At 44.6% G+C, this 24,781-nt stretch overlaps 1 protein-coding gene across 3 annotated transcripts in view; it reads left to right on the top strand.

The window, feature by feature from the left end:
- Positions 1-24,781, top strand: part of lrp4 (low density lipoprotein receptor-related protein 4) — a 129,623-nt gene that overhangs the window by 78,293 nt on the left and 26,549 nt on the right. For all 3 annotated transcript variants that reach the window (XM_034220926.1, XM_034220925.1, XM_034220927.1), the window contains exons 4-14: positions 1,487-1,600; positions 1,691-1,807; positions 3,620-3,748; positions 7,808-7,927; positions 8,107-8,232; positions 8,893-9,018; positions 9,411-9,545; positions 10,156-10,281; positions 10,640-10,870; positions 12,235-12,391; positions 12,956-13,173. In XM_034220926.1, coding sequence (XP_034076817.1) covers positions 1,487-1,600; positions 1,691-1,807; positions 3,620-3,748; positions 7,808-7,927; positions 8,107-8,232; positions 8,893-9,018; positions 9,411-9,545; positions 10,156-10,281; positions 10,640-10,870; positions 12,235-12,391; positions 12,956-13,173 — 1,599 coding nt within the window. The remainder of the gene's footprint in view (positions 1-1,486; positions 1,601-1,690; positions 1,808-3,619; positions 3,749-7,807; positions 7,928-8,106; positions 8,233-8,892; positions 9,019-9,410; positions 9,546-10,155; positions 10,282-10,639; positions 10,871-12,234; positions 12,392-12,955; positions 13,174-24,781) is intronic.

The raw sequence follows: 24,781 nt of genomic DNA, 5'->3' as shown, positions 1-24,781 counted from the left end.
TGGCTCTCCTTGACGAACCTGTTTACTCTGCCCTCGAGGGCAAGCATGGCTGGGCTTTGCCATCGATTGCGTTGGTAACAGTATAAGGCGGTTTTCTGAAAATCCATACAGTCTTTGAATCAATGGTGTGATTAAAGAGGCAAGGTGGAGGAGTTGTTTGGAAAAATGAAAGGGTTTGGAACTGTCAATGTCACAGTGCGAGGAGTTCACTTGAGGGAGCGAGTTCTGTCACGGGTGTCAAATGGAACATTTGTCTTTTTTTCTTCAGACTCAAGGTGAGTGAGACAACATTTGCTAACGTACAGCAGGCAGCATATATTTAATTAGGACATAAAACAAGCTGCTGCAGCTCAGCTTCGGTCGATTACACCTGTCCTGAATGAAGCTGGTTTAAAATTGAAAGGAACTGGGGATTTGCTTCGCTTCTTTTTGCATCCAATTCTTGAAAATGACAGAAAAGTCTAGACCTTTCTGCAGTGCCAAAGAGTTTATAGCTGAAATATTAACTTCCTAATAGCCACCCTGAAAGATCAGGTGCAAAGTCATTGAGGTATGAGACAAGATCATTTCAAATATACAGTAGGTAAAATGGTTTACATTTTTAACGGTCCTTCTAAGAAGCCTTTCATAGTGTCGCAGTAGGCTGATTGCTCGGTAAGAGGGAGAAGAACCTTTCGGACAACTCAAATGAGGGCCTGAGAAAGAAGTTAAAACCCTGCCCACTTTCCTATCTTCAAATGTTTCTAGTAAAGTCTTTGAAAAGTGCGCATCCGATTATTTGAAAAGTTACAGAAATTGACAGATGCATCTTCAACAGTTCAGCCATCTTACATGTCTTGGAAGAGGCTGTTTAACCATCCAAAAAGCTATGCCGTTGAAGACTTCTGACACGTTTAACAGTTGAATGTTTTCTGACCAATGGGAAAACAGCACTTTTGTGAGATCCACAGTAGCAATGATGGAATTAAATGCAGTGTATTGAGCTCAAATTGGGTAAACTTCATGTTTGGTATACACTTTGCAGATGGACAATGGAGATTAGGACTATATAATGTCTTAGTTGTAGTTTGAGACATATCTATGGAAATATCAATTCTCTTTTCACGTCATCCATTTGACCCAGCATAACTGTAAACTAACCGCTGAGTGTGATTTATTATGTATTTGTTACACATCTTGGATTGAGTCAGTGACCATGAAGACAGCATCAAACACAGGATATTCAGTCTGTGGGTCTTTGAGCTCTAGACCTGCGACCTCGAGAGGGTTCACGGAGTTTACAAAATAAGTTGCTGCTCCCGAGCTCTGCGGCTGATATAAAATGCCACTGTTTCCCTTGTATCATTGCAGCTGGAGATATAATGTCAGCACTGCTCAGGGACTACTTCTTCTTATCACATTCTTGTCCAGTATCTGCTATTTGCTTTTGTTGTAACCTCATAACATGTCCTCTGAAACCTCTCTATCCTTTGTTATCTCCCTGCAGCTCCCAGAGAGTGTGAGGAAGACGAGTTTCAATGCCAAAATGGCTACTGTATTCGCAGCCTGTGGCACTGTGATGGCGACAACGATTGCGGGGACAACAGTGACGAACAGTGTGGTGGGTATAAACACATGAACACCGTCATGCAAGCACATATTCATTCACTCTAACTTATAAATTAAACACTTGTTTCTTCCTCAATAAAAGACATGCGTAAATGTTCGGATAAGGAGTTCCGCTGCACAGATGGCAGCTGCATCGCGGAGCACTGGTACTGTGACGGAGACACGGACTGTAAGGACGGATCAGATGAGGAAAACTGTCGTAAGTTACTCTGCCAGTGTGTGCATATAATTGTGTATGTTTAAAAATGACATGGCTAAACGATACTGATTGCCTGCTTTTAAAGAGCAGGCAAAATGTCCCTTGGGGTTAGTAAATATTGCAGTCTAGGGTGGCAAATAAAAAGTAAACATACAATTTTCTCTGGAACTGACGATGGAAGTATTTAAAATCTGAAACGTCTCACTTGCTTCTCATCTCTAATTCCAATCTGACACTTAAAAAAACGGCAGTGATTAAACACATAGTGCAGACTTTAAATGATAGAAATGGGATTTGAGTTGGGTGGCATATTAGGATGTGGGTGAAACTTGGATTTGTTTATTTAAATAAAGAATAAACATGACAATTAGGTTTAGTCTTTGTTGCCGCTCATAAATGAAACAATTAGTTTAAGAGCAAATAAATATACGGTGGGTTAGTAGATTTGTGACCCACTTGCCGAACCAGACAAGTAAAAAGGAAATCGAAATATTTACTTTGAACCCTGACAGGAAGAAACCAGAGATAATGCTCCTCAGGTTGAATCAACTACACACGGTATGTGGTAGTTTGAGTTGTGAAACAAGGTTTGGGCCTTCACCACACAGAGACAAACTGTTTTACCACTGAAAACATATATATATTTTAAATGCCCTACAGGCAGGATACATTTTAAGGTAGTAGCTCAAACTTAGCCTTCCTGTGAGCTGATTTAAAGATGTTTAAATATCTAACGTCTATGCTGTCAGAGACAATATGAGCCTAAACAATGGTTTGTGTCAGGTGCTCAATGTCTTCCCCAAAAATGATTGGTAACAGGCAGCACTACTCGGTTTTGATTACCAAACAAATAGTGTTTCTTTAGGGAGCCATTTTCAGCTACATAAAGAGTTTTTATTGTTTGTTTTTACTGCTTTTTTTTCAATTATACCGTGTTGTGTACTGTTTTATATTGTCCCATACTCACTGCTTGTAGCACTTTGGGATTTTAACTCGAATATGAAGTGCGTTATAAATGAAACCCATTATTATTATTATGTATATCCACTTTAATGTAGACTTTAATCCACTAAAAGCTGTGGCTCCTGGGAAGCCCATCAATCAGTGTGTTTAGCTGGCTTTTAGTTCAAGCTAATGAGAGAAGCCCAATTTCCCAAACCTATGTAAAAGAATCCCAGTTAGCATTGCAGATTTGTTTTCCTGGACTCATTAGAGAGTGAATGAATCAAACATGAAGCAGGAAAAGAAAAGCGATCACACATACTGTGGTAGTGATTCATCTCATTATCCATAACGGTTAGAAAACAAAAAATAAATGATTCTTAATGAATACATTTCCACATCTAAACGGTTGTTATTGGGTTTGTTGTCTGATCCAACAGTAACTGGTTTACTGCAGAGCATGTGTTCAGTCTTAATAGAGAGTGCAGTCTCTCCTTTATTTCATGTATAGTTTCTGACAGACTGCAGAGGAAGCTTCAAAGAGCCTGAGGCAGCCAGCTGCTGCACCATCTTTTCCGGCATCTGTTTAACGTGGTGTGTGTGTGTGTGTGTGTGTGTGTGTGTGTGTGTGTGTGTGTGTGTGTGTGTGTGTGTGTGTGTGTGTGTGTGTGTGTGTGTGTGTGTGTGTGTGTGTGTGTGTGTGTGTGTGTGTGTGTGTGTGTGTGTGTGTGTGTGTGTGTGTGTGTGTGTGTGTGTGTGTGTGTGTGTGTGTGTGTGTGTGTGTGTGTGTGTGTGTGTGTGTGTGTGTGTGTGTGTGTGTGTGTGTGTGTGTGTGTGTGTGTGTGTGTGTGTGTGTGTGTGTGTGTGCAGCCTCAGATGTGATGGCAGCCACCTGCAGTGTGGAGGAGTTCCAGTGTGCATACGGCCGCTGTATCCTGGACATCTACCACTGTGACGGAGACGACGACTGCGGAGACTGGTCAGACGAGTCGGACTGCTGTAAGCTCTCCTTTACTCACTCACACACACACACACTTAGGAAGACCTGACATTGACTCTAGGTGTTGGTTAACCTCCAACCTCACAGAGAATCTTCCCCTTTAGACAATCATCCACTAGCAGATATATTAGTCTAGCTTTTTTTTTTTCGTTTAACTTGTAAAGTCTTACTTTTTATACAAAATTACATTGGCAGATTTGAGTCTTTTTTTATCCTTCATAGTTTTAGTCAAAAAAAGGTCATTACATTTAAGTAAACTTCCAGTCATTATTTGTATTCAGAATGTTCAAAAACTCTCGTTCGTCAGCTATTCTTATTCCTGAAAAAAAAGTATTATTATTCCCTATTCCTAATTTATTTTTGCCATAATAGTTCTCAGCTAGACTAATGCTGCCTTACATTTAGTAAACTTTCTTTTGGCAGAAGGAAATGTTTTCAAAATGATTTCACTTGAATATCTAAGATGCAAACTCCAACATATCTCCAAAAAGAAACAAGAAACACGTTTTGGAGCGAACCAGCCCTTCCTGCCGTTAAGCTCACAGTGAGCTGCTGATATTTCCTTGCTCACTGATACTCTGCATGATCCACGGCATCGCTCGTCACTAAACAGCGTCTTGTGCAGGAGGAGAACATGGCGCTGCTGTGGAACATCAGTCCTCTGTTATGCCGTTAGATGAGAGTTTCTCCTCCCTGTGGCAGCCACCCTTCCTCCCTTCAATCCTTCTTCTCCTCTGCATCACTCTCTCCCCTTCATGTCCCCCCCATGGCACTGCTGCACATGTGTACCAAAACAGAGTCATCCTCGTGTCATGCAGCTTGCTCTACTAGTTCAGCTGGAGTTTAAATGAACATTATAGGCTTTTCTAGACAGGCATTTATGTGTAATTTTTGAGTGGATGCACCAGCTGAATCACTTCCAAAGGGGGCACACTGTTTGAGTTTTGGAACAACTGATTAATTGCTTAATCTGTAATATGTCAGAAAAATATGGAAAATACTTCTGTGAGCTGAATGACACTGCCAAGCGACTTGTTTTGTCCAGGAAGCAGTCCAAAAACCCAAAGACTTGAAATAAAACAGCAACAAGCTGGATCAGCTTCAAGTGTGGTCACACGACACCCGCACAGTCTTTACAAAGCAGAACAATTAAAGGGTTTCAGGGTTAAGCATTTCATTTTGAACTTTTTTTGCCATTTAAGTCATTTGTATTGGACATAAGGCAGTAATACATGCAGAAATCATCGTAACATTTAGTGTCAATTTCACGATTTCACAGTCAGTTGACGTCAGGTTGAGCTCATCAACAGCTGCTTTTTGGGGGGCGCCGCTCCACAGCATCTGTGAGAGCTGGAAGACATTCTGTCTGTTAGATCTTTTTTTGTCACTGTATGACACACACACAGAAACCCACAGACACAGTGTGAAGCCATGGTCCTGATTAACACAGACTATCGTGTTTCGCTCTCCCCACCCCGGAGACGCTGCCTGCTGCTGACAAATCTCTCAGCATCTCCCTCCTCATTCTCTCCTCTCTAATTTCTCACATGTTTGTTTCATTCGCTCATTTTCTCTAACCATCCTCCACATCTCTCTCACTCTCATACACACTTTCAAACACAGCAGTTTCCCCCCTTTGATGTGTTTATCTGCAGTGCGATAAGCGCAGCTTCAAGGTTCTTCCTAACGTATTTTGGTCATGTTAGCTGACTGAGCAGCTCTCCGTTTCTCCCCCGTCTCCTCCCACATCCAGGTTTTTTAATTGCCGCCTCGCTTCTGAAGTCTTTTAATATGTATCTTTGGAAAGTTGAGCTGGCAGCAAAGCTTAAAAAAGTGAAAACAATAATGAAAGGGGGACAAAAAAAAGTGTGCAGTGGAATTAAAGCAACACAAGAGTCATATGTATACTTTTGGCTTAGAAACCAACAAGTTGTATTATTCAATCTAGACACTAGAATGACCTCATGTCACCCTGACTCTTCATTTCCTGTACTTTTTAAACATACAAAATCGCAATGAATTCCATTTCATTAATCTTTTAAAAAAAGTCTGAATACATCTTGGCTTTCAGAAACCCACAGATTTGTGTGGGCATACACACACACACACACACACACACACACACACACACACATACACACACACACACACACACACACACACACACACACACACACACACACACACACAAACACACAGAGGGGGCATTCCTCAGAGGCCTAAAACGGCCCATCCTCAGACAGCATTCCTTGGCATCGGCTCTCCAGACACATGAAGGGCGCTTTGTTAGAGAAGAAGCCTCCCTCTTCCTCTCTTCCTCTATTTCCTTCTCCCTCACTCATACACACACACATCCAAAAACACTCAAAAAAGTCATGCCTCGTTACCGCTTACCAACACCGATACTGCTTTCGGGTGCGTAGCTGAGAAGATGAAAGAGAACCGTGAGTGTGTAAGGGAGAGGGAGAAGGATGAATCATCTGAGTGTGTGTTGGCGCCAGCGTGCTTGTTGGCATCCCATGATGGTTCTTGTGACCTATACGTTTCTCTCTCCGTCTCTCTCTCTGTGGGAGAGCCACCTGCTGTTTTGAACATCTCTGTCTTCTCTCGCCCAGCTGATAAGCTTTCACGGTGATGCTTGGAGCTCGACAAAATCCCTTCTTTTCTTGCCTTTCCTCCCCCTGCATTCCCTTAGTTTGTCATTTTTGTTCCTCCCTTATCTCCCGCCCACTGTGGCTTTGATGGGAGCCGACTCATGCCGTCAGGAGGACATGCAGAAGACGACACACACACACACACTCAGGGATTTAAGATGCTTATGTTTGATTCAGCTTTAATCTTCTCGTCCACCTCCAGCCTCGTCTGCTGCCAGTTTGAGCTTCTCTTTGATCCGATCACATGTTGAGATGTGGTGGGACATTTGAAAGGTGGGACAGCTCTGATCTGTAGTCAGAGATGATCACAAGGCAGCCAAAATAAACAGGACCGAGTCGTGTTTAAAGGGAAAGCTAGATCACTGGTATAAAACCGTGTGTCTTTCCAGTTTTTAAATCAAGTCCTTTCCAAAAATAGATTGAGACAGAGAACCACCCTAATAAACCCCAGGGTTATTGGACCTATTCCAAAATGTGTCGAAAATACCCAGATAGTGAGAGAAGACTGGCAGCAGCACAATGCTACACCGATAAAAGAGCATTGTTTTACATTGTTTTTGTATATTTCACAGTTAATGCCCTGTTTCTCATATACTGTTCATGACAAATGATCAGGGTTTGGATCTCCTCACATATTGATCCAATAACCGAAAATTCAATGTTGTACCTTAAAGGTGGGGTAGGTAAGTTTGAGAAACCGGCTCGAGATACACTTTTTGTTATATTCCATGGAATGCTCTTAACATCCCGATAGCAATGAATATCTTAAGTGCTTTGACAACAAATCCATAAAATCTGTGGAAGCCGTGGCGCTGTAAAAAGCACGACCAATCATTTTAGGCCCGGCTAAAGTAACTGGATGGCCTACCTGCCTGTCAGCCTTCCATCTGTGCACAAACTTATCTCGTGCCCTCATTGGTCATGTGCGCGTTCGTGTGTGTTGGAGGAGGGGCTGTGTGAGGAAGTAGCAGATTTTTTCCGGCTGTGTATTTTCAAATTCTAGCGATCTCGAGCTGGTTTCTCCAACATTACCTACCCCACCTTTAACTTACATTTTACAGAAAAATTAAGTTTTAAGTTTTTAACTTTTGATATTGTTTTTTTAAAAGCAACCTGATGTTTTCTCCTCGATGCTGAAACCGGAGTATTTTTTGTATTTCTGACAGAATAACGAACTCCAAGTAGAGATTTTTTATTCTAAAAAGATGCTTGTATAGTTGTGTTGTCTGTTTTGTTTTTCATGTTAATAAGTGTGTGTGTGTGTGTGTGTGTGTGTGTGTGTGTGTGTGTGTGTGTGTGTGTGTGTGTGTGTGTGTGTGTGTGTGTGTGTGTGTGTGTGTGTGTGTGTGTGTGTGTGTGTGTGTGTGTGTGTGTGTGTGTGTGTGTGTGTGTGTGTGTGTGTAGCTTCCCACCAGCCCTGCAGATCAGTGGAATTCATGTGCAGCAGCGGGATGTGCATCAACGCTGGCTGGAGGTGTGACGGCGAATACGACTGTGACGACCAATCAGACGAGAAGAACTGCAGTGAGTAGCTGCTTTCATCACACTGACTGAGCGAGTGTGTGCTCTGCATAAGATACCAATTCTAGATGGTTATGCATTTTATCCCAGTTTTCATGCTGGTTCTGAAAAAACAAGGCACTTTATCAAATCACATCTAAGAAAGAATACATTAAATGTGTGTGTGTGTGTGTTTCCTGCAGCCACGTCCATGTGCACGGCCGACCAGTTCCGCTGTGGGACTGGACGCTGCGTACGGTTGTCATGGCGATGTGATGGCGAGCCTGACTGCTCCGACCGCAGTGATGAAGAGGGCTGTGAGAAGACGGGTAAGACTGTGCTCGTGGTCTTGATTTCAGGAGCTAAATATAACACCAGCTTCAAACGTTGTCATGACAACAGCTCAGAACAGCCCTCCTCTACATACAAACTCACTTTTATTTATTTGTCATACTGTTGAGAAACAGTGGCTTTCAACCAATAGACTGATCAGTTTGGCAATTATTCTGCTGCTTTATCAACCTCTGGACCAACTGTAGAACCTGGCCTTAATGTTGAGATATAAATGATCAATGAACAGGAAAGAGAAAAAGTGGACAATTCACACCCCCTAAAACATGCATATGACTCACCTCCATGTTTTGGTGTGAGTGGCTGAGCATATCAGCCATGGCATGTTCTCTCTTCTGTCTGATATGATGAAACTGGATGACAGCCGTATGAAGAACTCAACAGCTGTGTCTATTTTCAGAAATCATTACATGGTTACGTAAAATAGTCCACAGAGCTTAATGATAGCTTCTTTTTTTTTATGTAGGAACTATGTTTTTCAATTAAACTACACCAACCGTATCACTGCGCAGAATGAACACTCAATGACGATGATATAATTTGGAGCTTTGACGACCCAAAACAAAGCAAAATAGCTCCAAAATAAAGAGGAGGAGAGTTTGTTGTCTCACAGGATATATTATCTTTTCTCCCCACAGAGAGTCCTCCATGTGCTCCTGATCAGTTCCAGTGTGGTAATGGACGCTGCATCGGTCAGAGGAAGGTGTGTAACGAGGTCAACGACTGCGGAGACGGGACTGACGAACACCCGCACCATGACTGCCGTGAGTAGATTGAATATGATTATCTGAATATGATTTAATGGTACATTTTGGTCGTTTCAAGTGGAGTTTTATGAGGTCCGTAGTCAGTGTATCACATATAATAGATGATAATACTACCTGAGTTTGGATAAACACTAGGAGTAAACTAGGAAAAAGCATTTTAGACCCCTTGAAAAACCCTTATGTTACAGTATATTATATGTTCAATGGTTTACCTTGCTGTTAGATAAGTAATTTTTCATAAATATGAATACATAACATATTTAGTTAAGGTGAGATTTAGGCCTAATGCCCCACTAAACCTGCTACCACCAGATGAGTCACACTTTTTACAGTGTGTGGTTGTATTTCTGAATCAGCATGCTGTGTTTATGTTCCTGTGCGGCGTGCAGGTCCACGTTCCAGCGAGGGCAACTGTAACCAGAATAACGGAGGCTGCTCCCAGAAGTGTCAGATGGTCAGAGGCCTGGTCCAGTGCACCTGTCACACCGGATACCGACTGATGGACGACGGCAGAGCCTGCCAGGGTACTGCTGTGTGTGTGTGTGTGTGTGTGTGTGTGTGTGTGTGTGTGTGTGTGTGTGTGTGTGTGTGTGTGTGTGTGTGTGTGTGTGTGTGTGTGTGTGTGTGTGTGTGTGTGTGTGTGTGTGTGTGTGTGTGTGTGTGTGTGTGTGTGTGTGTGTGTGTGTGTGTGTGTGTGTGTGTGTGTGTGTGTGTGCACGAGAGTGTGTGCACATCTTATGTTCACTCCCATTAGTCAGTTTGTCCTTATGTCAGCAGCATATTTCCCAAAAGCATGAACACATTTCCATGGAACTTCCTGGAAAGTTAAGGTTTTGGTTAAAGAAGTATTGTGGACTTGACTTGGGATTCTTTCCCACATTTTATTGGTGGAATTTTTAAATCTAATGTAGAAGCTATATTTGCTCCCATATTCGAAAAGTGTCTTTGCAATAACAAGATAATAATTGAGAATACATGAGGTGTGGAAAAAAAGTACAATGTGTTCCAAAAGTGTGAATGAGTTGTTCACCCTGAAGCCCCCTCGTTACACTTCCCTCTTGAATTAATTGCAAAACCCTGCGGGAGTTTAACACCAGCATCCTTCTGTCCCTCCCCTCTTGTCTCCCTTTCCAGATGTGGATGAGTGTGCTGAAGAAGGCTACTGCAGCCAGGGCTGTACCAACGCAGAGGGGGGGTTCCAGTGCTGGTGCGTTCAGGGCTACGAGCTCCGACCTGACAAACGCAGCTGCAAAGCTCTGGGTAAAAAATAACACTGCACTCTTTTTCAACCTTGACATGTGACCGCAGAGAAGTTGCTGGGGTTTGACCTCCAATAAAAACACCCTGCTACACTGTTTATACTTACTTTAGCTGTAACTGTATCCATTCCTCTGCTCCGGGGTCTGATGATGCAGGGGGTCTGGACTAGATTTAGTGAAGGCAGGCCTGGTACAGCAGCCCAACAATGGAGTTAAATCCAGGTCAGGATCCAGACCCTCATCACCACTGAGATGAATGCTCCATCGGCCCTCACTTTTTTCCCCAAATTTCACTTCATGTTTGGCTCCATGCTGTTTTACTTTTCACTTTACTCTGTCTCTGTATTTCCATCCTCTAGGTCCGGAGCCTGTGCTGCTGTTCGCCAACCGCATCGACATCCGTCAGGTTCTGCCGCATCGCTCCGAGTACACCCTGCTGCTCAACAACCTGGAGAACGCCATCGCCCTGGACTTCCACCACGCACAAGAGCAGGTCTACTGGTCTGACGTGACGCTGGACCGCATCATGAAGGCCAACCTCAACGGCTCCAACGTGGAAGAGGTGGTCTCCACCGGTCTGGAGAGCCCAGGTTTGTAACACATAACGCATGTCCAGATAGCAGGCATATATATCGTTTATACATTGTATCCAACTCTGCTGCTTTCTCTCCCGCTACACTCCGCTCTCCCTCACTTCATCCATCATCTTGTTCATATATGAGCTCAGCAGTGTATTACATGTCACTTGTTAGACGCTTTTATCCAAAGCGACTTACATACTCAATCCTGTGGACAATCCCCACAGGAGCAATTTGGGGTGAAGTGTCTCAAGGACACAACGACATGCTGACTGCAGTGGGGTTTGAACCTGTGACCCCCTGATCCATACACCAACACTCAACCCACTGCACCACACGCCTCCAGTGTGACATTAATACTGTTGAAACACTTAATTTCTCTCAGCCTCAATGTCTGAACTCTGTCTTAAGCTCTTTTGGCCAGTTTCCCCCTCCTTCTTATTCCTTTTTATCTTCAGTATAGTTCACTGTTACTACATTTTTAATAATATTTCAGTGTTTTTTTTATATTTGTTTTACCTTTGGTATTTCTCTAGTTCTCAATTAAATAAAATGGTAATTGATTATTGCTTCGATGTTCTAATGACATGGTTTGAAAACCAAACTGGTTAACAAAGCGGGGAAGGGCAGAGTTTAATTGTACAAACAATAATTAAATACAATATTGGGATATATGGATCAGATAATGAAACACCTATTTAAAGATGACATTAACAGGGTTTTTTTTTAATCAGTATAAATGTCATGTCTGTGTGTTCAACATTGGGCTGGAGTTTTCTTATTAAGCTTAAAGGTAGGGTAGGTAATTCACTTCAGAAACACTTTTTGTTATATTCCATGGAATGCTCTTAACATCCCGATAGCAATGAATAAATTAAATGCTTTGACAATAAATACATAAAGAATTTTCATCTGTGGAAGCCGTGGCGCTGTAAAAAGCACGACCAATCATCTGAGCCGGCCCGGCTAAAGTAACTGGATGGCCTACCTGCCTGTCAGCCTTCCATCTGTGCACAAACGTATCTTGGTCATGTGCGCGTTCGTGTGTGTTGGAGGAAGGGCTCTGTAAGGAAGTCTGAAGGAAGTGGCAGATTTTTTCCGGTTGTGTACTTTCAGATTCTAGCGCACTCGAGCGGGTTTCTCCATTCTTACCTACCCTACCTTTAACTTATCATGAGGGTTTGAAAAAAAAGGTTAAGGCTAGCTCCGCTCTGTCCGAAGGAGAAACAAAACCTTAAACTACCAATCCCCCTAGAGTCATTGTATTGTATGTTTTTCAGGTATTCATGAATAATCATTTAAAATTAATACAAAACCAAAGTTTTAAAACTCAAGTATGGTCAGACAAATTCCTAGTTGTGCTTTGTCTCCTTTAGGTGGACTAGCCATAGACTGGATCCATGACAAGTTGTACTGGACAGACTCGGGGACGTCCCGTATCGAAGTGGCCAACCTGGACGGGACGCACCGCAAAGTGCTGCTGTGGCAGAACATGGAGAAGCCCCGAGCCATCGCGCTGCACCCCATAGAGGGGTATGAGTCCAAACACACACACACACACACATACCCACACACACACACACACACATAAGACGTATGATTCACTGCAGATGGCATCAAATGCACGCTCTCCCATCTATACATATCCCCTCTGGATGTGTCCCAGTTGTTGTGCAGCAGCGGAGCGGGGATTACAGTTTGGCAGCACAGCACTGCCCACATACGAGCATCTGTGTGGAACAAGTATTTCATGAAAGGGGCAGCAGCTAAATGGGTTTATCCCCAGTTTCATGTGCTGCAGTGGCAGGATGGAGTTTATGATGAAGCCCAAGATACATTTTTAGGCTAGAAAAAACTAATTCAACTTATTAGGAAGCTCATTTGCATGAGATAATTGAAAAATATCCACAAAAAAAAGATTGCTCTGTTCTCTAAGGCCGGTCGGAGCCGATGAGTGATGATGAAGAGGACATGAATGTCGTGGACAGAGGGGACGTTTTATTATATTTGACAAGTGTTGTGTCTTGATTCCTGACAGCAATCTGTTTACCTCTTGAAACAGAAAACTAATCATGACTGTCCCACTTTCCCCTGCAGTAAGATCTACTGGACAGACTGGGGCAACACACCTCGCATTGAGTACTCCAACATGGACGGCTCCAACAGGCGGGTCATCGCAGACACACACCTGTTCTGGCCCAACGGCCTCACCATCGACTACGCCGGCCACCGCATGTACTGGGTGGACGCAAAGCACCACGTCATCGAGAGGGCCGACCTGGACGGACGCAACCGCAAGGCCGTCATCAGCCAAGGTACACTCCGTCTGTTATCTCTCACTTTTGCCAAGAACATATTCAGAATTGGAGTTTGTTAAATATAATAATAATAATTATACTTTTCCTGGTGCTCAAGGTGCATTACAAGCAACTAAAGAAGAAAAACAACAACAAAAGTAAAAACTGCTAAACTAGGTGGAATAAGGGCGAGGGGTTAGTGGATTAGAAATTGAAGGCAAGAGGGAAAAGATGAGTTTTGAGGGATTATTTGAATGACGTGAAAGTGTTGGCAGATCGGATGTGGCTGGGGAGGGAGATCTAGAGTGAGGGGGAGGCTGCATGAAATGTAGAAGTGGGATGTGCTGAAACATTTTTTTTTGTTGGCTTATTGATTCCTAAAAGCAATGTATGCAATTGCACATTACAGCAATGAATGCTATAGGGTGCTGCAGGTGATTTCCCAATGAGACTTATGACTGGCCGGGGAAAACTTTTACTAGTGAAGTAACCATTTCAAATGCTATGTTTGCAGAAACAGTTAAGCAAGTTAAACTGCACATTTAATGATAGTCCATTTTTTGTTATTTAAATGAAGCAATCAGATGAATGTATTCCAACTCCAATCTAATAAGAGCTAAGGCATGCTAAGATAAACAGGATATGAAGTGTTGTACAGAAGTCAGGCTGGAGTTAAGATGCTCAACAATGAACACACACGTACACACTCAAGGGGACGGATATAGGATGTACCCTGCTGACATTATTTTATTATACCATATGGAGTTAATCAATGTCATATCATCATTAAAAATCACACGCACACAGATGCCTTAAATGACAACATAAAGCTGTGCGACTCCCAGAGTGAAGCAAACAATGTGTGTGTGCACTAAAAGTGGGGATCTGGCAGACATTAGGAGTTCTGATCTGTCACAAACACACCCTCTGAGACCCCACGTTGCAGTAAGATGTGTTTATCAGGTGTGGCATGATCAATGTCCCTCTGTACGATATTTTTTCAGGTTTTGGCCTTTTTTTTGTCATCTGATGAAATGAAAAAAAGTGTTGCAGCACATCAGTGTTTAAGAGTGTGAAAAGAAAGAGGGACAGGGGAAACATTTTGTGTGTGTGTGTGTGTGTGTGTGTGTGTGTGTGTGTATGTGTGTGTGTGTGTGTGTGTGTGTGTGTGTGTGTGTGTGTGTGTGTGTGTGTGTGTGTGTGTGTGTGTGTGTGTGTGTGCGTGCCATCAGCCCTGTGAGCTCTCCTTAATGATGTGTGCTCTGAGGATAAAAGGCTGTAATTGGCCCTGTCCTTCCTCCACAGCCTCTGTTTGCTCAGACAACACACCAGACAAATGAGACGTGTGTGTGTCTGTCCTTGTGTGAGTGCATAGTAAGTTACGTTCCGAGCCTCTGGCCAGGAATGTTAACGAGTGTCTATCTCCCTATACCTATAGCTTTGTGTGTGTCTGTGTGTGTATTTGTGTGTGTGTTAGCTGGATGAGTGCCAGTTCCTCTAACATTGGAGCTGGACGGCAGACGGGTGTCACGGATAACGCCGCTATCCAGTGTGCGCACCTGTGCAGGTGGGGGACAGGAAGAGAAGGGGGGGGGGGGGTGTGTGTGTGTGTGTGTGTGTGTGTGTGTGTGTGTGTGTGTGGACATGATCATAGAGTACATCTGCTCAAGGACAAATGCTGTGTACTGCAGTGAGATATCGTGTGTAGGGCTAATATTATTCCCTAAGGGATAAACTAAAACTAATAGAAGGTTAGGTTCTTCAGGGGTATGAATGAATGAAATTCCATGTCAATATACCCATATGTTGGACATATCTTGCATACATGAAACACATTGTGTGCTATGGTGGTGCCAAAGAAACAGTGTGAGTCACCACCACCGTTATTAAGATTCATCCTTTGAGGATTGGGAATATCTATAACATGCAAACTGCTACTAGGCGTCACCAAGTCAGAACCTTTTTATCATATTGACATGAAAATGGGATTATTTGTATGTATAAAACCATATAATTAGTTTTGACATGATACATTACATCATATATGATTTGTTTGGAACCAGAAGTGACCATATTTGGACAAGTGGGTGGAGCTCTGTGGGAGTGAGGTCTTTCAAGGGCAGATATCATTAAAGCAAATATTCAATTTCAGTTTAAATTCTAACTTTGTATAGTAAATAGTATAGCCTTGTATATTGTGCAGCTTTGCCTGAAAAAGCAGTGAGTAGTGTCACAATAGTGTCTTTAATTATAATAAATATAATAGTTATTTAATTAAACATTTTTGTAAGAACCAGAAAATGTCTTTTACATTTAGATAAGTAAGTTAGAGGATGTGATGCAAGAAGGAGACATCAAGGAGGACCACTGAACATTGCCTTTGTTACAGGCCATCAGTCTATAAGCAGCATTCTGTCCAGCTGGCGGCGACGTTGTGTTGTGTGACACATCCAGTCGAGGCGTGAATAGACTGGGTGGTTCCGCATGTAGGTTAAAGGGGACATTACTCTGAAGGCTGGTGGGACGTTTGATGCCCTGTCGGCCCGCAGCTGCTCCTCCAGCTGTCCCGGAAAACAGGAGCAGGAGGGGTGGGGGTGCAGAGACAACAAGGAGGAAGGTGACCGTATCAAAACCAGGCGCCTCGTATATGTCGAGGACTCACAGGAGGGAAGAGGGTGCACTGTTGTCGCCCTCATGTTAGGATAAGATCAGAATACACACATTCAGCCAGTATCACTTCACACACACCTGTCTGAGGAGGAAGGACACGGGAAAATGTACAGACGTGGTCTCATTATTTTTAGCTATTTGTTTTGTAATGACTTAAAATTACTTTATTTAATTATCCTTTAACCGGAACATTCCTGATAAGAATCAAAGTTGTTCCCTGTTTGTTTTTTTACCTACTATCTCAATCTTATATATTTTTTTAATTAATTGGCTGCTGGTTTTTGGGAAACATTTGACCTTTCTTTGGCTTCTTTTATTAAATTAAAAAAGGGTTTTGTTGTGTGAGATTGGTACCATTATATTAGTATATTACATTACATATTAGTGATAGAGATTGCAAATCCGGATCCTTTTACGGACTCGGAGTCTTTTGAGTCAGTCATTGAAGAGATCCGGATTATACGAGTCCTTTGAGTCATATGAGTCAGCATCACCAAGAGCGTAGAAATCCTTCCGGTGAAACCAAAAAGTTGTTGCATTTCACGAGCATATTAAACTAACGTTACATTAACCTCCGCTACACAGTGTCTTATGCTTTAATAAAAAATGTTGATCACAAACAAAAAGGGTTATTTTGCAATTTGGCGAATCTGAGTCTGCTGTTGACTCGTGCATGAGGACGAGTCTGCTGGATCTCTGGATCTGCTGCTATATGGTTACGGCTCTGAGTTTGCACGAGTCTGCTATGTTTTGCACAGTGAGTCAGGATTTGCGAATCTCTGAGTCTGCTGTTGACTCGTGCACAATAGCCGCGGGAAGTAGGGGTGCTGGAGGCGGGGCTGCGAATGGTGTACATTTCAAAAACTTCGTGTTACAGTTTTTGAAATCTCTCCCAACTTTTGTCCGCACCCCCAAAGTAAAATGACTTCCCAGTTCCCGCGACTATGCTCGTGCATGACGAGTCTGGATCTCTGGATCTGCTATACGGTTACGGCTCTGAGTCCCCACGAGTCTGCAGGAAGTGAAGGAAGTTCCCTTGATTCAGTGAGTCAGGATTTGCGAATCTGAGTCTACTGTTGACTCGTGCATGATGAGTCTGCCTGGATCTCTGGATCTGCTACGGTTACGGCCAGGGGCGGACTGGGGGGAAAAAGTGGCCCGGGGATTAATTGACAGACAGGCCCACTTAATGCGCGGCATGTATCGGCCGGCCGGCGACGAAAGTATGTAACTTAACAAAAAACCCTATGCATTTAATGTTATTTTGGACCATTATTCATAAAGTAATCACATTACCTGAGCGCTTGAGTTGTCTAGAGCAAAATAGTTACGGCATATATTTAGTGATTTTAATGTTAACAGATCATTGATGCAATAACATTTTGACCCAATTTGCCTGACTTGACACATGGAATAAAACATGGGCGTAGGAAGCATCTTCAATGTGGGTGAGACAATTTAACAGGGGGTGTGGGCAGGTGGTGGACCTCACCTCCTGGGTCCGGGGGGAGATTTTTTTTTAAATGTTGAAGTTAAATGCATCAATCTGGTGCACTTTGAGAGCAAAATTAGGGACTAAATCTATGGCAGTCAGTAGGGGCTTGGACTGTGAGCCGTAGGGTCGCCGGTTCAAGTCCCCGACCAGACCTATTTGGAGTGTGGACTTCTACTTGGATAGGTCCCAGTTCACCTCCTGCCCTGCCGTGGTGCCCTTGAGCAAGGCACCAGACATCCCCCTTCCCCCCTCACTCCCATTGCTCCACGGGCACTGTACAATAGCTGCCCACTGCTCCTAGTACTAGTACTAGATGGGTTAAAAGCAGAGAACACATTTCACTGTGTGTGCTGTGTGCTCTGCATGTGTGACCATTAAAGAGGGTTTCTTCTTCTTCTTCTTCTTCTTCTTCTTCTTCTTCTTCTTCACCCATATGAAACAGAACTGTAAACAGATTTACTTTTTCTTTCAACATTTATTTGAACAGCAAGTGGAGGCAAAAGTGACCGCACCCAAAACAATAAACCTGCTAGCTAACAAGCCTAAACTCAGTAACAGAATGTGGGCAACACGTTCTTCTCCACAGCCGCGCGACCTCTGAGTCAGACGTCACTTCCCCCTTTTCTATCCTACGGGTACAGCCGTACAGCCACTCCCCCTGAACCCTGTTGTAACAACATAATAAACGTTTTGGGGATGCAGCTTGGGATGTGAGGACATGGCTTAGAACGGGCGTGTCGCCTTCTGTCCTGCCAGTGTTGGCAGGACATGAATTAAAATGTCGAACTCGGACTTCATTTTAAGGCCAGGGGTGTAGAGCTATATTTGTTTAAGCACCGGATTGGCAAAACAGGAGAGTGTGTGCACCAGTCTGCTTTGATCTATGTATTCATGTCTGTGACTCTCACAGTATCTGCTGCCCACAGCTGTTTTATAGAAGGAACACCTCCTTCACTTCATGAAATCTCTGCAGCACCAGGAGGCAGCGGGAGGGTTAACTCAGCCTCTGAGAAGAGGAGCGCGCAGTGCCTTTCACGCACCGCCTTTCACGCACCGCCTTTCACACACCGCCTTCACTGTGTTTACCTTCAGATTCATTAGAAAGGCTAAAGAGCGGTGTGGCTGATGTGTTTTAACCACACACACCTCTACACACACACACGATTTAAACGCAGACTTTTGTTCCTCCATGTTACGTTGTTATTGTTTCACTGAGCGGACCTGCAAAAAAATTTCAAACGCTCCCCTTTTTGGTCCATCTGCGCGGTTTTGTGCGGTGATGATTCGGCTGTACCTTTAGTAATGAATATTAAATGTTGTGAGGAAATCTTTCCACCAATAATTCCAATAAGTAATCCAAAATGTATTCACTTCAGGTTTACGAAAGTAACTGTAATCAGATTACTCGTTTTTCAAATGTAACGCGAGCTGAATACAGTTACTTGATTTTTGTATTGTATTTTTGTACCGTTACATGTATTCCGTTACAACCCAACCCTGGCCACACCCCACTGGGCTGGGCTGGGCCGGAACACTTTCAAATGTGGGCCGGTAGGATTTAGGCAAAAAAAGATTTTTTTTTTTTATAAACTTTTTTTTTTTTTTTTTGGCCCTCCGGCCCACACACAGCACCGGCCCACCGGGGAAACTCCCGGTACTCCCAATGGCCAGTCCGCCCCTGGTTACGGCTCTGAGTCTGCACGAGTCTGCAGGAAGTTTCACTGATACAGTTCAATCCCCTGAGCCAAACTTATGGCAGCTATCCTACTTGCTAAAGGCTAGGCAGATGGACTGGGGTACGTTGTAATGTGATTTGACATGTTATAAGGAGAGTAGCGAGTGACGCAATTTATAGTTTTAATTTGTACGTCACCAGGTGTAGGACTCAAAGGACTCGGGTTAATCGAGAGGGGAGGCTCGTCACGACCAGCTCATTACTAGGATCCGGGTTAATGATCCGGATGAATCAGGACTCACCCATCTCTAATTAGTGATAGTAATTCCGGCATGAGAGGACGCTGGCGCTGACTGTTCGCCGCTTCTCTGTCTGAAAATCTCGTCTTTCTTTGTGTTCAGGCCGTTGTGTCCTTGGGCAAGACACTTTACCCGCATTTGCTCCTGTGGGTAATGTCCGCAGTAATGACTCTTACATGTCTAATATGTGTAATGTGTACTTGTAAAGCGCTTTGAGCACCTGTAAAAGCGCTCTAATAAAAAAATGTAATGCATTATTATTATTATTAATCTAAGAGTTTCTGACCATTTTCTACTGCTATAGTTTTCTAACTATTCTGTGGCTTTTGTGTTCTGATCCGACACATTTGTTACACCCGATTGTCACTTTTGACGGACACTCTGGTTTTCTACCCTGCTACACCTGCCATTGTAGCCCACCTGCTAACGCTGCTCCACCCATCAAATAACCAGCCCCATTCTTCGTCCTGACCCTCCCCGTGGCCGTGGGTCCCAACTCTGTTTCTTTAAACCTCCCGCTCCTGCTGTAAAGGACATCCCGCGACCAGAGATGGGGTCGTTACTAAAAAAAAGTAATATATTACATATTACTTTTTTTTTTTTAAAGTAAAATATTACACTACTTCGTTACTCTCTACATAAAGTAACTCGTTACTTTACTCGTTACTTTACTCGCAGGGCCGGCCCGCCCCTCCCTGCAGGCAGATCATGCAGACTGCTAAAGTTTCAAATGTTCTCTTTAGTTCAGTTTCCATTGTCGCATAAGACTGATCCAGATAGCTCCTGAATGTTTTCCTATCTGACCATGGCTGTCCTCTGTCTCCTGCTATCTGTATATTTTGCGCAGTCTTTCTCTGCTCACGCTGTTGCGTCGGCGTGTTCTCCTGCGTGTTGGCCATGTGTTGCACTGGAGCACACCGCAAAGACTTCAGCCGAGCACGTACGAACTGCGCATGCGTGAGTGGCAATAACTCTCCTTACCAGCAGGCGGTGGTAGTGTGTATTCGTCATTCAAAACAGGCAACAACCGGAAGACAGAGAAGAAGAACAGACTACGTGATGTAAACAAACAACAAATAGCTGTGCGTTAGCTTCACCTTAGCATGTGTTCTTTGCAGGTGTTTGTTGAGGTTTGATTATGTCTGATTTTAGTAAGTAACGAAGTAACGCGTGTCGGGGCAATGTTAGTAACTGTAGTGTGATTACTGAATTATAAAAGTAGCGCGTTACACTACTCCGTTAACGACAAAAGTAATATTATTACAGTAACACCCAACTCTGCCCGCGACTGACCTCTCATCGTGTCTGACGGCTGCCAACAGCTCCACTTGCAGCGACGCTGGTCTACAGTCAAAGCCAGCGCTGTGCTAACGCTAGCATCCTAGCGCGGCACTACGATGTTACGATACTCTGTCTCCCAACTTTTTAATCTCAATAACTTTTCTGCGGTTCCTCTAAGTTTGTCTGTCATCAAATGCCTCGGGCTTCTACGCAGACCGAGGTATGTCCATAGAGGTTCCAAACGCAGATTTCTTTACTCTCAGTCCGGACAATCATCCATAACATCCATCTGGTCGACTAACCGCTATGTCCCACAACTGTCATGTCACCTGAGCGCCTTTATGACTCCTAGGGTTGCCAACCGTCCCGTATTAGAGCCAAAAGGGGCGTGTCCCGTACGGGACTTTGTTTGTCCCGGACTCCCGTGTAAAGGGAAAAATAAAAAACATTTTTCTGTTTGCGCGCAATGCAGTGTGTCTGGCTGCGTGCCTGTGTGTTTGTGTGCTGTATGGGAAGGGCGCTAGGACCGCTCAGTTGACAGGGCAGGCACAATGCTCGTGTGTGTGTGTGTGTGTGTGTGTGTGTGTGTGTGTGTGTGTGTGTGTGTGTGTGTGTGTGTGTGTGTGTGTGTGTGTGTGTGTGTGTGTGTGTGTGTGTGTGTGTGTGTGTGTGTGTGTGTGTGTGTGTGTGTGTGTGTGTGTGTGATTTTCTCCGGTGGGCCGCGGCATCATTGTTTGTGTGGCATGTCAGCCTGTTCAGTCGTGTGGGGAAATGAGCGCTGCCGGTGGAGGAGGTGATAATGAAAGAGGAGAAGAGAGAGAGGATGTGGTTCTGGGCCCCTTCTAAAAAGAAAAGACTTGTGTCTTACAACAAACAGTGGGAAGAAAAACACAGTTGGGTAAAGCCCGTGAGTGGATCTGTCTCGGGTCTTCTGCACCTTGTGTCGGAGGGAGTTTTCAATAGGTCACGTGGAGAAAACGACCTGAAACAGCATGCTGGCACAGAAATGCACAAGCGAGCAACACAAAATAAAGGTGCATCAAATATAACTAAATTATTCGGCAGTTCAACTGCAGAACAAGACAAAGTTGCTGCATGTGAGGTAACATCAGTTAAGCATGGTTTGAGTTACACAGACCTCAAAAACATTTTCGAACCCTAGGGGCTGGCTCCCCAAAAGTTGGCAACCCTAATTACTCCATACTATACACCTACCACTGGTCCGTTACAATCCCAGCTGTACCGCAAACCTGGAGTGGATTCCACTGCCCTCTGCTCAGAGCTGGTCCAAATACCTGGAGTGGATCCCACTGCCCTCTGCTCAGAGCTGGTCCAAATTCCTGGAGTGGGTCCCACTGCCCTCTGCTCAGAGATGGTCCAAATACCTGGAGTGGCATCCACTGCCCTCTGCTCAGACCCGGTCCAAATACATGGAGTGGATTCCACTGCCCTCTGCTCAGAGATGGTCCAAATACATGGAGTGGATTCCACTGCCCTCTGCTCAGAGATGGTCCAAATACATGGAGTGGATTCCACTGCCCTCTGCTCAGAGATGGTCCAAATACCTGGAGTGGATTCCACTGCCCTCTGCTCAGAGATGGTCCAAATACCTGGAGTGGATTATACTGCCCTCTGCCCAGAGATGGTCCAAATACCTGATAATAACACACTTCATTCCACCTCCACTCCGCTCCTCCCCCCCCCGCACTGTCAACCTGGACAACCTCATACCTCTTCAGCCTGTGCTGTGACCACACCCCCCCCCCCCCCCCCCCCATCCCACTCAACTAAAATTGCCCTCCTTAACATCCGATCACTCAACAAGAAAGCCCTCATCCTCCATGAACTAATCTTGGAAAAATCCCTTGACTTCCTTCTGCTCACCGAAACCTGGCAACAGACCGATGACTTCTTCTCCCTCAACCAAACATCCCCCCTGGCTTTAAATACATCACTAAACCCCGCCCGTCCCGCCGTGGTGGCCTTGCTGTAATCCATAATCAGAACATCCAGATCACAGAACTCACCCTCCCCTCAGTATCATCCTTTGAATTCATTGCCTTCAAAGCCCCTCCCTCACTGACAGTCATCCTCATCTACCGGCCTCCCAAACCTCATCCCTCCTTCCTCTCCAATTTCACTGAATTAATCACACTTGCCTCATCCCTCTCTCAACGTCTGTTATTACTTGGTGACCTCAACATTCACATTGACTCACCCACCTGCAAGCTGGCATCCAAATTCACAACCCTACTGGACAATTTCACTATCACCCAACATGTCACCTTCCCCACCCATGACAAAGGACACATCCTTGATCTTGTTTGCTCTACCAACCTCCCAGTGATTGACCATAAACTCCGACCACAAACTCATACAATTCACTATTGCCTCCCCCACCCAGAACCATCACCTTCCGTAATCTACACTTCATTGACCATAACCATCTCTCCGAACTGCTATCGTCTAATCTTCCCCTGGACCCAAACCTCAGCTCACCTGATGATCTGCTCAACCACCTCAACTCCACCCTACTCACCTCCCTCAACACTCTAGCCCCCCTCAAAAATAAAACTGTTACTTTCAAAACCTCCTCAACCTGGTTCACACCCGCACTGCATAAAATGAAGCAGCGAGGCCGCCAACTTGAACATCCCTCACAGTCCATCACATACGCTACAAACTCCAACTCAATGCGTACAAAGATGCTCTTATTGCCGCTAAATCTGCCTACCTCACCAACATCTCCACTGACCCCTCCTGTAACCCCAGGACCCTCTTCTCCACAGTTAACAAGCTCTTCAAACCCCGTGCTGACAACCTCCCTACTTCTATTTCCACTACTTGCAGCTCCTTCCTCCAGTTTTTTGCAGACAAAATTAACGCCATTAACCACTGCTTCTCAGCTCCATCTGATCTACAAGCATCTCCCCCAACCGCCACCGCTACCACTTCTCCCCCCATCTCCCTTGTCTTCCTGACTCCTCCTCTCCAGCGCCGCCTCTCCCAGTTCAACCTGGTTACCCCACTTGAAATACTCCATCTGATCGGTTCCTCAAATCCCACAACCTGCTCCCTTGACCCTCTACCCACTCCTCTCCTGAAGTCCTGCCTCCCCGTCCTCTGCCCCTATCTTGCTAACCTTTTCAACTCCTCGCTGTCCCATGGAACCGTCCCTTCTGCCTTCAAAACTGCTGCCGTTACTCCAATCCTCCCTCCTCCCTCACTAATTACCGCCCCATCTCCAACCTACCATTCCTCTCAAAAACTCTTGAACGCATTGTTTCCAAACAAATCCACTGCCATGTCCAAAGCAACCAGCTCTACGAACCCCTTCAGTCTGGATTTTGTCCTCAGCACAGTACAGAAACTGAACTCGTCAAAGTCCTCAATGACCTCCTCACCTCTTCTGACACTGGTTCCCTCAATATTCTCATCCTCCTCGACCTGAGTGCAGCCTTTGATACCGTGAGCCACAACATCCTGCTCACCCGACTCAGGGACATTGGTATTGAAGGTATTGCACTCAGATGGCTCCAGTCCTACCTCACTGAACGATCCCACTTCATCTCCCTCCCAAACCACTCCTCTGCCACAGCCTCAGTCACCCAAGGCATTCCTCAAGGATCAGTACTTGGCCCCCTCCTCTTTATCATTTACATCCTCCCCCTCGGTCAGATACTCCACTGCTGGACTTCCACTGCTATGCTGATGACACTCAGATCTACCTCAGCACCAAATCCCTCCATAACCCACCCCTTACCCACATCGATTCCTGTCTGACAGCTATAAAAACTTGGATGCAACATAACCTCCTCAAACTGAACAGCAACAAAACAGAACTCCTCCTAATCGGCTCCAAATCCACCCTCAGCAAGGTCACTAACATAACACTCACCATCGATGGCACCATTGTTTCCCCCTCCAATCAGGCACGCAACCTTGGCGTAATCTTTGAACCCACCCTCTCCCTCGAACCTCACATTCGCCACACAGTCAAAACCTCATTTTTACACCTCCGCAATATTGCAAAAATCTGACCCTCTCTCACCCGCCCCGCAGCCGAACGACTAATCCATGCCTTAATTTCCTCCCGCCTTGACTACTGCAACTCACTTCTTTACGGCATCAGCACTACATCCCTCAACAGACTCCAACGGGTTCAAAATGCAGTTGCACGTCTCCTCACGCATACCAAATCATGGC

The sequence above is a fragment of the Gymnodraco acuticeps genome, unplaced genomic scaffold (genome assembly GCF_902827175.1).
Source record: "Gymnodraco acuticeps unplaced genomic scaffold, fGymAcu1.1, whole genome shotgun sequence".
Lineage (NCBI taxonomy): Eukaryota > Metazoa > Chordata > Actinopteri > Perciformes > Bathydraconidae > Gymnodraco > Gymnodraco acuticeps.
Note: the sequence above shows the minus strand (reverse complement) of the source record. Positions and strands in the feature narration are given on the sequence as shown.